General features: G+C 34.0%; 1 protein-coding gene across 1 annotated transcript; it reads right to left on the bottom strand.

The window, feature by feature from the left end:
- Nucleotides 1–13,986: 13,986 nt before the first annotated feature.
- On the bottom strand, nt 13,987–14,960 carry LOC139888566 (uncharacterized). The gene is made up of 2 exons (XM_071871569.1): nt 14,836–14,960; nt 13,987–14,395 (listed from the first exon to the last, which is right to left on the bottom strand). The coding sequence occupies exons 1-2, from the start codon at nt 14,958–14,960 to the stop codon at nt 13,987–13,989; spliced, it is 534 nt and encodes a 177-aa protein (XP_071727670.1).

Raw genomic sequence — 14,960 nt, 5'->3', positions numbered from 1 at the left:
TTATTTATCAAACCCAAAACAGCCCGGGTTGTTACTACGACGGCGTATCTCTGGTTTTACGGTGTTTTTCGTGTTTCCAGGTTTTAAATCATTAAGTTAGCATATCATATAGATATAAAACATATGTTTAGTTGATTTTAAAAGTCAAGTTAGAAGGATTAACTTTTGTTTGCGAACAAGTTTAGAATTAACTAAACTATGTTATAGTGATTTTAAGTTTAAACCTTCGAATAAGGTAGTTTTATATATATGAATCGAATGATGTTATGAATATCATTACTACCTTATATTTTGTGGATAAACCTACTGGAAATGAGAAAAATAGATCTAGCTTCAAAGGATCCTTGGATGGCTTGAAAGTTCTTGAAGCAGAATCATGACACGAAAACAAGTTCAAGTAAGATTTCCACTCGAAATAAGATTGTTATAGTTATAGAAATTGAATCAAAGTTTGAATATGAGTATTACCTTATATTATAAAGATATCTTACTGTAAATAAAAAAGATTTCTTGAGGTTGGATGATCACTTTACAAGATTGGAAGTAAGCTAGCAAACTTGGAAGTATTCTTGATTTTATGAAACTAGAACTTATAGAATTTATGAAGAACACTTAGAACTTGAAGATAGAACTTGAGAGAGATCAATTAGATAAATAAAATTAAAGAATAAAAGTGTTTGTAGGTGTTTTTGGTCGTTGGTATATGGATTAGATATAAAGGATGTGTAATTTTGTTTACATGTAAATAAGTCATGAATGATTACTAATATTTTTGTAATTTTATGAGATATTTTATGCTAGTTGCCAAATGATGGTTCCTACATGTGTTAGGTGACTTACATGGGCTGCTAAGAGCTGATCATTGGAGTGTATATACCAATAGTACAAACATCTAAAAGCTGTGTATTGTACGAGTACGAATACAGGTGCATTCGAGTAGAATTATTGATGAAACTGAACGAGGATGTAATTGTAAGCATTTTTGTTAAGTAGAAGTATTTTGATAAGTGTCTTGAAGTCTTTTAAAAGCGTATGAATACATATTAAAATACTACATGTATATACATTTTAATTGAGTCGTTAAGTCATCGTTAGTCGTTACATGTAACTGTTGTTTTGAAACCTTTAGGTTAATGATCTTGTTAAATGTTGTTAACCCATTGTTTATTATATCTAAAGAGATGTTAAATTATTACATTATCATGGTATTATGATATATTAATATATCTTAGTATGATATATATATACAGTTAAATGTTGTTACAACGATAATCGTTACATATATGTCCCGTTTCGAAATCATTAAGTTAGTAGTCTTGTTTTTACATATGTAGTTCATTGTTAATACACTTAATGACATGATTACTTATCATTTATCATGATTAAATATAGTGTATCAATATCTTAATATGATTCATATGTATTTAGTAAGACGTTGTTATAACGATAATCGTTATATATATCGTTTCGAGTTTCTTAATTCAATAAACTCAATTTTATGTATATAACACATTGTTAAAATACCTAATGAGATACTTACTTATCATAATATCATGTTAACTATATATATAATCATATATATGTCATCATATAGTTTTTACAAGTTTTAACGTTCGTGAATCACCGGTCAACTTGGGTGGTCAATTGTCTATATGAAACCTATTTAAATTAATCAAGTCTTAACAAGTTTGATTGCTTAACATGTTGGAAACACTTAATCATGTAAATAAAAATTTCATTTAATATATATAAACATGGAAAAGTTCGAGTCACTACACACCAAGTAAGATTTTGAAGGAAACTCTTCAAGGAATCCTGAAGATCCTTGTTGCATATGTGGTAATGTTGGCCATTAGGCTAGAACTTGTAGAACTCCTGAACATCTTGTTGAACTTTATAAAAAATCCCTAAAAGATACTGAAATGGAAGTGAATCATGTGGATAACCTTGAGTCAGTAAAGGCTGAGCCATCTTCAAAGTTCTTTGATGGCTTAGATTTCAAAAATTCTATCTTGTGTGTCTTTCATGAATAAGTTGTATTAGATCAATGATCTATGCTATATTTATGTTTATTAGGTGTCTTTTCCATGTACTTCTCTTTGTAACATGTTTGTGTGTGATATGTTTTAAATAAACATCGTATTCAAATATTTATATACTTTTTATTATCTAATTCCAATGTTTTGAAGATCAATATGAATTATGCTGGAGTACAACATCAATCAAATGGTGGAGATATTTGTATTGCAGATAGTGGTACCACACACACTATACTCAAATCTAAGAAATATTTCATTGATTTGAAACCAACAAAAGGAACTATATATACAATATCAGGTCATGCAGACTTGATAAAAGGAACGGAAAAGGCAAAATTCATATTACCAAACCGTACAAATTTTCTTATAAATAATGTCTTATTTTATGCAAAGTCAAAGTGAAATTTGTTAAGTTTCTCTGATATATACCATAATGGATATGATTATCAGTCAGTGACAACAGAAAATGAAAAGTATTTGAGTATCACTGACAAGAATTGTGTAGTTGAAAAACTACCTAGACTTAATTTCGGTATACATTATACACATATAAATGTCTCTGAAGTACATATGAATGAAAAATATTGTGATCCTAAATTATTGAAATTGTGGTATGTGAGACTAGGCCACCCAGGATCAACAGCGATGAAAAGGATAACTAAAAATACACATGGACATCCATTGAGGGACCATAAGCTCCCTTCTGATGCAAATGTCTCATGTACATCATGCTCTCTTAGAAAATTGTTAACAAGACCATCACCTCTTAAGGTTGAGAAAGAATTAACAATGTTTCTTGAAAGAATTCAAGGTGATATATGTGGACCAATTCATCCACCATGTGGACTATTTAGATATTTCATGGTCATAATAGATGCATCCAGTAGATGGTCTCATGTTTGTCTGTTATCAACTCGAAATGTGGCATTTGCAAAGTTTATTGCCTAAATTATTAAATTGAGTGCACATTTTTCTGATTACACCATTAAAAGGGTGAGACTTGATGATGCTGGTGAGTTTACATCTCAAGCATTTAATGACTATTGCATATTTATAGGGATTGTTGTTGAACATCCCGTTGCTCATGTCCATACACAAAATGGTTTAGCTAAATAATTAATTAAAGGATTGCAACTAATAGCTAGACCATTGATAATGAGAACAAAAATCCCAGTGTATATATAGGTCATACAATTTTGCATGTTGCATCATTGACTCGCATTCGACCAAGTGCAAGTCATACATATTCTCCTTTTTTACTTGCTTTTGGAAAGCAGCCAAACATTTCTCATCTTAGGACATTTAGTTGTGCAGTTATATTCTTATTGCACCACCACAACATACAAAAATGGGTCCTCAACGAAGGTTGGGAATATAAGTTGGATATGACTGTAATAACCCTACTATTTCCGTTAAGCTTTGTTAACTGTCCGTTAAGTATTTGACGGTATATACTTTCGTTTCATGTATTTAATTGAATTAAATGCATACTTGAGTTCATGGTGAACTAACATATTTAATATGTGGTTACATTAGTCGAAAAACTTATTTCATGTTTTGAAATACTGAGAAAATGATACGGTTTTGAAAACTGCAACAGAGTGATATGTGGTATCAACACTAAGTGGCAACAATAATAGTAACAACAAAGAATTCACAGCAGTAAATAATAACTTTTACCAAAATTGTAATGCATGATAAGTTATTAGTAAACCACACACTTCATGAAGCAAAGTTCTCATTCATAATTCATGCATAACCAGAGAAAGTAAAATATCCCTCATGTCATAAGAAAATACCATAAAATCAAAACCACATCTAACAATGTATGTGCGAGTATTAAGTAATAAGCATTAATAATATAATAGTTTCTAATAACGTGGAACAAGTCCAAACAAGCAGCTCTATTTCGGTTTTTGCAGTTCTTTCAACAGATACTCGACCATCTTTTCCAGATTCTCAACTCTTGACCTGAGGTCATCGGGTTCATTATCATTAGCAACATTGGAGGTGTTAGGCTTAGAAGTAGAGGTAGAAGCGTCATAAGGATGAAAACGACAACACATCTGAAGTGATTGGTTATCATAATGAAAACTCTTACAAAATGGGTTATTAGCTTGAGCAGGTCCATTAGGTATCCTACGGTGGCCTCTCGGTCTATAGGGGTTAACAAAGTCAGGATCAACAAAAGGTGATTGGGAACGAGTAGGTGAATCGGGTAAATTAAGTTCAGATTCGGATTCGGGTTCCGCGTCCTCCTCGGGATCCTCCTCCGGTTCCTCTTCATCTGGTTCCTCTTTCAGCTCTTCTTCTTCCGGTTCGGATTCCATCTCGGGTTCAGAATCAGTCTCGTCCACAAACTCAAGTACAGTGTTTCCTTGTGCCTGCACGGTTTCCTCGGATTCCATGTCAGAGTCGGTAAGAATGATAGGATTGGAAGAAGTCATATAGCACTCAAGAACAACATAAGTTAGCATACTTAGTAATCATATTATTCAAGTAAGGTAATAAGTAGCGTAACTACGGTTCATGTAACTTAGCAAGCCTAGGGTTACAGTCCAGGCTCAAAAGATGTCCTAAAATACGACACTTTAATGCAGCCTAGTCCTAGGTAACTGATCTGCTCTGATACCAAATGTAATACCCCGACAGAATCCACTAACGGTGTATTAACTCTGATCCCACAGTTTAACGGTCACGCCCTCTATATGTGACGTTTTCGAAAAAGTATTCGCATTAGATGTCAATACAAAGTCATTTATTAAAAGAAACAAATCTGAAAAATAGTTGACATGAATATCCAATGTAAGTAAAGCCAAAACATTGTTTGAAAAGACAGTTTTCAATGCGAATATATGGTCTTAAAATAGTCATGACGAAAACATGCTGGACGACATCCAGTACTAGTAGCAAACAAGCAATCATGACAACTCTTCAAAGCGGAAGCTATACCTCTATGGACCTGAGATAAAAACATTTCGTAAGTAAAGAATTTCGTAAGTTTAGGCCACAAGATTTCTGAAAAACATCTTAAAAATTATACATTAGCATGAGCACTTGATTATAAAACTTTAACCCGCGGATAGCTAAAGCGCTACACGTCTTCCCTTTACCCTTTCTAGGCATACACCGATCAAGTGTACAAGTTACAATAGAATAAGCACCTCGTAGGTTGAGGCGAGGTTCGTCAAACCTAACGGTACCATCCATATAAGTCGAGCTTACATAAAGTAATTAATATAATCAAGCTAAGGGATTTTTGATCTGAACTCATATGTATATCATTTAAGTTACTTGTGCCTAATATGTACAATATTTGTAAAAAGCATATTATCTCATCCCTGTAAAAAGTAGTAGGGACTGTAGACTCACCTTAGCAAAAGCACTGAAATATCTCTTAGTAAAATCGTATAGTAGTCGAATAATCTCGACCGAACAACACAACCTAGCCAAATAGGTCATCTTATAAAAATACATAGGTCACACTATGTCATACCATAGTGTACGCATAGTCCTAGTGCTCAGACTGACTCAATAAGCAAGTAAAAGTCAACTAGTCCAAGCAAGTCAACAAAAGTCAACCAAAGTCAACTCAAAAGTCAACTAGGTCAAAGTGGTCAACTAAATTCAAACATCTCAGTAGGTCATGCAATCATGGTCAACATGTCAAACCTAAGTCAAATAACTTGTTACAGTTCATAGTTTAGCAATTTGCACATTCGCAGTTTATCGCATGTCCTTAAAATACGCGCATCATAGAAAAACAAGAGTATAACTCTTATCACATAATTCATAAAAACATGGAAACTCCAAATCAAAACTAGACTCAAAATAAATTCCAAAAAGTCTAGCCAGGGCCTCATACGATGCATACAAGTCGGGTTTAGAAAAGGTCTAGTTACGGTTTACCAAATCAGTTTCTGCACGCGCGTCAGTTTTAGAACATTTCTCATAAAATAGATTTTAACAAACGGCCAATTGGAGATGATTAAAAACATCTCAAAGTTTTAGTGCTAAAATAATCAAAGACATTCATTTAGTCAATTTGTACAGATTATCCAATCTTTACAGACCCTTCAGTTTTAGTCAACAAACAGTCATATCATTTGGTCAAGCTTAATACTCATGACAATTCACGATTTCAGAAGTTAGCATGCAAATTAAATACATCAAGGAACATATAAACTAACATATTCCAGCAGATCAAAACCTCAAACAATTTCTAGTTCACTCTAGACATATTCTTTTACATTCAAAAACAGTTTCAGCTCTATTTAAAACACGAATATTCGTTTTGATGCACCAAGAGCATCACAAAAGCTTTTGACGTGAATGTTAAGTCCAACATGCATGATTTTCATAAGGATTACAGTGGTACACTTTTCATTAATCAAATCATAAAGCACGCAACTCATAAAATTCGGATTACAAGTAAAACCTAGTGAAAACTTCAATCTAGCATATCTTGAGCATACGATAACGAAATCAATCGAAAATAGAGTCCAAAATTAATAACTTTTCGAGACCAATTTATCTAAACACATTATAAGATCAGTTCATAAGTCAATTTTATCATATTTATAAGATACAAATTCGTTTTTCATGCAAACAATCACAATCGAACAATTAAACAATTAAACGATAAACGACAACTCTATACATAATCAATTGAGCACTAGACTTGATTACACTATGTAATTGACAAAAAAACTAATTTATAGAAATTAGGGTTGAAAATATACCTTAGAATATCAAATTCCTAGTACGTACGCGTAGAGAACGATGCAAGGAACAACGTTCGTGCACGGCGTTTCTTCTAATTTTGGCTTTTGAAGGTGGTGGTGGTGGTGTTGTGGTGGCCGATGGCCAAAGAGGGGGGGAGAGGGAGAGGGTTTCTGAAATGTCCCGTTCATATCGATTTATAAACGTTCCATATTAATTGATTTCGTTGCGAGATTTTGACCTCTATAGGAGACGTTTTTCAAAGACTGCATTCGATTTTAAAAGAAACCATAACCTTTATTTTATCGATAAAGGTTTAAAAATATTACGACGATTATCAAATAATGATAATCTAAAATATAGCGTTTTCACACGATTATTACATAATGGTTTACAATAATATTACACATCAATTTAAGTCTTCGAATGCAGTTTTTAAACAATATTATACAAGCATGCTGACTCTAACTCTTGTCTATAAATTAGCATGCAACAGCGGAAGCTCTTAATAATCACCTGAGAATAAACATGCTTTAAATGTCAACAAAAATGTTGGTGAGTTATAGGTTTAACCTACATATTTATCAAATCGTAATAATAGACCACAAGATTTCATATTTCCATTTCTCATAAACAACATGCAATCTGCATAAAAATCATTCATATGATGAACACCTGGTAACCGACCTTAACAGGATGCATATAGAATATCCCCATCATTCCGGGACTCTCATCGAACATGATAAATCGAAGTACTAAAGCATCCGTAACTCGGATGAGGCTTGTTGGGCCAAATAGATCTATCTTTAGGATTCGCGTCAATTGGTGGCAATTATAATAAACACCAATTCTTAGGCTACCAAGCTAAAAAGGGGCATATTCGATTCGATAATTCAACATAGAATGTAATTTTGATCACTTGTGTTTATTTTGTAAAATATTTATAAAAATGCATGTATTCTCATCCCAAAAATAATAGATTTTAAAAGTGGGACTATAACTCACTTTCACAGATTTTTACTTAGTCGAAAAGTAAGACTTGGCCACTGGTCGATTCACGAACCTATAACAAATATGTACATATATATCAAAGTATGTTCAAAATATATTTACAACATTTTTAATACGTTTTACTGTTTTAAGTTTATTAAGTCAGCTGTCCTCGTTAGTAACCTACAACTAGTTGTCCACAGTTAGATGTACAGAAATAAATAGATATATATTATCTTGAATCAATCCACGACCAGTGTATACACGTCTCAGGCTAGATCACAACACAAAGTATATATATTTTTGGAATCAACCTCAACCCTGTATAGCTAACTCCAACATTACTGCATATAGAGTGTCTACGGTTGTTCCATATAATATATATACATGGGTCGATATGATATGTCAAAACATTTGCATACGTGTCTATGGTATCCCAAGATTACATAATATATTAGAATACATGTATAGTACAATATGAGTTAGCTAGGATATGATTAATATAGATTTGTTACCAATTTTCACGTAGTTACAACAAGTAAAAATATCCAATCTTATTTTACCCATAACTTCTTCGTTTTAAATCCATTTTGAGTGATTCAATTTGCTATGGTTTCATATTGAACTTAAATTTATGAATCTAAACAAAAAAAGTATAAGTTTATAGTCGAAAATACAGGTTACAAGTCATTTTTGTAAAGGTAGCCATTTCAGTCGAAAGAACGACGTCTAGATGACCATTTTGGAAAACATACTTCCACTTTGAGTTTAACCATGATTTTTGGATATAGTTTCATGTTCATAATAAAAATCATTTTCCCAAAAGAACAACTTTTAAATCAAAGTTTGTCATAGTTTTTAATTAACTAACCCAAAACAGCCCGCGGTGTTACTACGAGCGTATATCCAGTTTTACGGTGTTTTTCGTGTTTTTAGGTTTTAAATCATTAAGTTAGCATATCATATAGATATATAACATGTGTTTAGTTGATTTTAAAATTCAAGTTAGAAGGATTAACTTTTGTTTACGAACAAGTTTAGAATTAACTAAACTATGTTCTAGTGATTACAAGTTTAAACCTTCGAATAAGGTAGTTTTATATATATGAATCGAATGATGTTATGAACATCATTACTACCTCAAGTTTAGTAGGTAAAACTACTGGAAATGATGAAAAAATAACTTGAGCTTTAAAGGATCTTTGATGGCTTGAAAGTTCTTGAAATAGAATCATGACACAAAAACAAGTTCAAGTAAGATTATTACTCGAATTAAGATAGTTATAGTTAAAGAAATTGAATCAAATCTTTAATATGAATATTACCTTAATTTAGAAAGATAACCTACTGTAAATAAAAAAGATTTCTTGATCTTAGATGATTGCTTGGAATGGATTAGGAAACTTGGAAGTAAACTTGTAAACTTGGAAGTGTTCTTGATGTGTTCTTGAGTAATTATTTTTATGATGATTATAGGTAATAACCAAAGCTTGTATTTGATGATTTTTGCTAGAAAAATAGTAACTTAGACGTTCATGAAAGAGTGTGTGTGTTTTGAGAGAGAATTGGGAAGAAAATTGGAAGTGAAATGGAGTAGGTGGTGAGTGGTGAAGGTGAGTGGGGTTAAAAGGAGTTCTTGTTTTTGTTTCCTTGCTCATAAGTCATGCTAGATGTTAAATGATGGTTCCCAAATGGTTAGGTGACTCACATGGGCTGCTAAGAGCTGATCATTGGAGTGTATATACCAATAGTAAATACATATAGAAGCTGTGTATTGTACAAGTACAAATACGAGTAGAATTGTTGATGAAAATGAATGAGGATGTAATCATAAGCATTTTTGTTAAGTAGAAGTACTTTGATATGTGTCTTGAAGTCTTTCAACAGTGTACTAATACATCTAAATACACTAAATGTATATACATTTTAACTGAGTCGTTAAGTCATCGTTAGTCGTTACATGTAAATGTTGTTTTGAAACCTTTAATTTAACGATCTTGTTAAATGTTGTTAACACATTGTTTATTATATCTAATGAGATGTTAAATTATTTCATTATAATGATATAATGATGTATTAATATATCTTAATATGATATATATACAGTTAAATGTCGTTACAACGATATTCGTTACATATATGTCTCGTTTCGAAATCCTTAAGTTAGTAGTCTTGTTTTTACATATGTAGTTCATTGTTATTATACTTAATGATATGTTTACTTATCATTTAACATGTTTATATATAGTGTATCAATATCTTAAAATGATTCATATGTAATTAGTAAGACGTTGTTACAACGATAATCGTTATATATACCGTTTTCAAGTTTCTTAATTCAATAGTCTCATTTTTATGTATATAACTCATTGTTAAAATACTTAATGAGGTACATACTTATCATAATATCATGATAACTATATATATATATATATATATATATATATATCCATATGTATATCACCATATAGTTTTTACAAGTTTTAATGTTCGTGAATCGCCGGTTAACTTGGGTGGTCAATTGTCTACATGAAACTCATTTAAAATAATCAAGTCTTAACAAGTTTGATTGTTTAACATGTTGAAAACATTTAATCATGCAAATATAGTTTTCAATTAATATATAATCATGGAAAAGTTCGGGTCACTACAGTTTCGACCAAGAAAAGAGAAAAGAATGAGGGTTTAGGCTAGTTACATGCTATATATATGTCGGGTTGGGCCTAATTAAACTAGTAATAATCCCCTAGTCCAAGTTTAAGTCCAATTAAGGGGTTCATGAGGGGGGTTCGGCTGAATGGCCTTGGAGTGGGGTCTCGGGCTTGATTTTTGTTAAATACGCATGTTCGTGTTGTCCGTTTCGAGTGCCGTTAACCTAACCGTGTCTCCGGAATGTTAACTAGTCGTTGAAACAAAATCACTGGGTTTAATTTACTTAATAAATAATAAATTAAATAAGTTTTTCTTAAAGTCAATAATTATTAAAAAAATTATTTTCTCGTTTTTCTGGGTTCTGTAAACTGAAAAGTTTTCTAGATAACTAACTTAATCGTATCATTTTCTAGTTATTTCGTTATCCGAAACAAGTTCATAAATTAAAATTAACATATTAAATCAAGTAATCCAATAGGATCAATTATGCATTTAAACCTATTAAATACACAAAGTCTAAGTAAACACCGTTAAATACTTAACGGACAAGTAACGATAGTAACATAAAAAGTCGGGTTGTTACATTACCCACTTGTTATGAAAAATTTCGTCCCAAAATTTTAGTGCACGTCGCCGTGGTAGTCTCCTCCGGAAACAGTTACGGATATTTTAGTCTCATCTGATCTTCACGCTCCCACGTGAATTCTGGTTCTCTACGGGCGTTCCATCGAACTTTAACTATCGGAATTTTACTTTGCTTTAACTGCTTGACCTCTCGCCCCATAATCTCAACAGGTTCTTCGACAAAATGAAGCTTAGGGTCAACTTGTATCTCATCCAAAGTAATTACCAAACTTTCGTCTGATAAGCATTTCTTCAAGTTTGAAACATGGAAAGTGTCATGAACTTCACTGAGTTCTTGCGGTAGTTTCAATCTTTACGCTACCGGTCCAATTCTCTCAGTTATCTCAAACGGTCCAATATATCTCGGACTTAGCTTACCTCTTTTACCAAAATGTACTGCACCCTTCCAGGGTGATACTTTGAGCATAACTTTATCTCCAACCTGAAATTCCAAATCTCACCTTCTAACGTCTGCGTAACTCTTTTGACGACTTCGAGCCATTTTCAGTCTCTCTTGTATCTGTGCAATCTTTTCAGTTGTTTCGTGTATGATCTCAGGACCAGTCAATTGACTATCTCCTAATTCAGTCTAACATGGTGATCTGCACTTCCTGCCATACAATGCTTCAAAAGGTGCTGCCTTTATACTTGCGTGATAACTGTTGTTATAGGAGAATTCTACTAATGGTAGATGTCTATCCCATCCATTTTCGAAATCAATAACACATGATCTTAACATGTCTTCTAGTGTCTGGATGGTTCTCTCGCTTTGACCATCAGTTTGTGGGTGATATGCTGTGCTCATGTGTAAACGAGTTCCCATGGAATCTTGAAAAGCTTGCCAGAATCTAGATGTAAATCTACTGTCTCTGTCGAAAATAATAGATATCGGCACTCCATGTCGAGAAACTACTTCCTTTATATAGATCTGTGCCAACTTCTCCGTCTTATCCGTTTCCTTAATCGGTAGAATGTGACCTGACTTTGTGAGATCGTCAATGATAACCCCAATCGTATCATAACCTTCCACAGTCTTGTGCAACTTAGTGATGAAATCCATAGTAATATTTTCCCACTTCCATTAGGGAATCTCTGGCTTTGTAGCAGTCCTGACGGTCTCTGATGCTCAGCCTTAACTTTAGCACAAGTCAAGCACTTACCAACATAGGTAGCGATGTCAGCTTTCATGTTAAGCCACCAGTATAGTGCCTTAAGATCTTGATACATCTTTTTAGATCCAGGGTGAATAGAATACCTTGTCTTGTGCGCCTCGTCTAGCACTAGTTCCCTTAATCTGCCAAATCTCGGTACCTAAATTCTATCTAAGAAGTATCGGGTTCCATCTCCTCTAATAACAAACTTCTTGTCTATCCCTCGAAGTGACTCAGTAGTAACGTTCCTTTCATTCAATGCCTCAAGTTGTGCATTACGGATCTGAGACGTAAGGTTCGTTCGGACAGTCATGTTCAATTCCCTAACTCGGAGAGATTTAGCCTTTTCCTTTCTACTCAAAGCATTTACAACGACATTAGCCTTGCCATGATGATAGCAAATCTCGCAGTCGTAGTCATTTAATAGCTCTATCTAACGTCTCTGCCTCATATTGAGCAGTTTCTGGTCAAAAATATGCTGTAAGCTCTTGTGATCGGTGAAAACAGTGAACTTAGTACCATACAAGTAATGTCTCCACATCTTTAGTGCAAAGACCACAGCACCAAGTTCTAAATCGTGAGTCGTGTAATTCTATTTGTGAACTTTAGTTGTCATGACCCATAGGCAATCACTTTCTTCCGTTGCATTAACACTCAACCAAAACCCTATCGTGAAGCATCATAATAAATCACGAACTCTTCATTTCCTTCGGGCAAAGACAAAAACGGGGCATTAGTCAACTTCTCTTTTAACAACTGAAATGAAGACTCATGTTGCTCAGTTCACTCATACTTCTTTCCCTTATGAGTCAATGCTGTTAGCGGTTGGGCAATAGTAGAAAATCCCTCAATGAATCTTCTATAATAACCTGCAAGACCTAAGAATTGCCGTATATGCGTTGGAGACTTAGGCGTCTCCCATTTCTTAACTGTTTCTATCTTCGCAGGATCAACTTGAATACCATTGACACCTACGATATGACCCAAAAATGTTACTTCTTGCAACCAGAAGTCACACTTCGAAAATTTCGCGTACAACTGCTCCTTCCTGAGCATCTCGAGTAACAAATGGTGATGTTGCTCATATTCTTCCTCGCTCTTAGAATATACCAGAATATCATCGATAAACACAATAATAAACTTGTCCAGATATGGCTTACACACACGGTTCATGAGGTCTATGAATACAGAGGTGCATTCGTCAATCCAAACGACATTACTGTGAACTCATGATGTCCATAGCATGTTCTAAACGCTGTCTTCGGTATATCTGTCTCCTTTACTCTCATCTGATGGTAACCTGACCTCAAATCGATCTTAGAGTAATATGCTGATTCTTGCAATTGATCAAACAAATCATCAAACCTTGGTAACGAATATCTATTCTTGATAGTCAGCTTATTCAACTCCCTGTAATCGATAGAGAGTCTCATTGATCCATCCTTATTCTTTACAAAAAGAACTGGAGCTCCCCATGGTGAAGAACTCGGTCGAATGAATCCCTTGTCTAAAAGCTCTTGTAATTGACTAGACAGCTCTTGCAATTGTGAAGGTGCAAGTCTATACTGTGTGCGCGCTACAGGCGCTGCTCCAGGTATTAAGTCAATCTGGAATTCTACATCTCTATGCGGAGGTAGTCTGGGTAGCTCATCTGGAAAAACATCGGGAAATTCTTTAACAATCGGCACCTCTTCGAGTTTCTTACCTTCAGATTCAGTTTCTCTCACATGAACTAGCATAGCAAGACAACCCTTTCTTATGTGTTTCTGAGCCTTCAAACAATTAATGAAGTGTAACGGTGTATTGCTTCACTCTCCATACACCATCAAAGGTTCATCTTCAGTAACAGGTATGCGAATCGCTTTCTGGTGGCAAACGATGTCGGCTAACCAGTCCATTCCAACCACGAGGTTGAAACTTCTCAGCTTAATCGGTATCACATCTATTCTAAAAGACGTTCCAGCCAAAATTAAAGTACAATCACGATAGACCTTATCAGCTCTCATTAGATTACCATTCACTAATTCAATAGAGTATAAGTTTTCTAACAACGATAAAGGATTCTTAAGATTATGGAAAAATTCTCTAGACACAAAGCTTTTATCAGCTCCATAATCAAAAAGTACATATACATGATGATTATCGAGTAGAAACGTACCCGTGACTAGCTTGGGATCATCACGAGCCTCACTGGAGTTAATGTTGAAAGCTCTTCCTCTAGTAGGTTAAGCACTCTTACTTGTAATCGGACAGTCCTTCTTAAAGTGTCCGGCTTTTCCGCATCCATAGCACATATTTGAACAAGCTTTACACTAGGAAGCCAAGTGTCCATTCCTCTTACACTTATCGCACTTCTTTAGGCAATCTCCCGGATGATGCCTATTACATTTAGCACACAACGGAAATCTTCCATTGTAGCCAGAATTGGTATTTGGAGTAGCAGTGTTGCCTTTGGCAGTATCTTGTTTCTTAAAGGGCTACTGGTTGTAGTTCTTCCCAGAGTTGTTGTTGTTGTTCCATTTCCTCTTGTTATCATAAGTCTTAGTCTCATTTGACACAGGAGCCTTCTCAAAGGCATCTCAATGGGCTCTTAAATAGTCTTTGGCTTTGAAGTAGTCACACCACTCTGAATGTTCTCAATCAATCCTTTCACATACAGAGTGATCTTGCGGCATTCAGGAGTAACCATGTTCGGACACATAACAGCAAGCTCGAAGAATCTCCTATTATAGCTGGCTAAATTAGTACCCACTAGTTTCAAGTTCTGGAAGTCCCACTCCAT

This window comes from Rutidosis leptorrhynchoides, chromosome 2, assembly GCF_046630445.1.
Source record: "Rutidosis leptorrhynchoides isolate AG116_Rl617_1_P2 chromosome 2, CSIRO_AGI_Rlap_v1, whole genome shotgun sequence".
Taxonomy (NCBI): domain Eukaryota; kingdom Viridiplantae; phylum Streptophyta; class Magnoliopsida; order Asterales; family Asteraceae; genus Rutidosis; species Rutidosis leptorrhynchoides.
This window is presented reverse-complemented; position numbering and strand designations above follow the sequence as displayed.

What these genes read in the sequence shown, in the direction of transcription:
- LOC139888566 (XM_071871569.1), bottom strand. Translation starts at nt 14,960, where the DNA reads ATGGAGTGGGACTTCCAGAACTTGAAACTAGTGGGTACTAATTTAGCC. An exon ending in GAATGCCGCAAGATCACTCT is followed by an intron (nt 14,396 to 14,835) that starts GTATGTGAAAGG and finishes TTAACCTACTAG; the next exon opens with AGGAAGAGCTTTCAACATTA.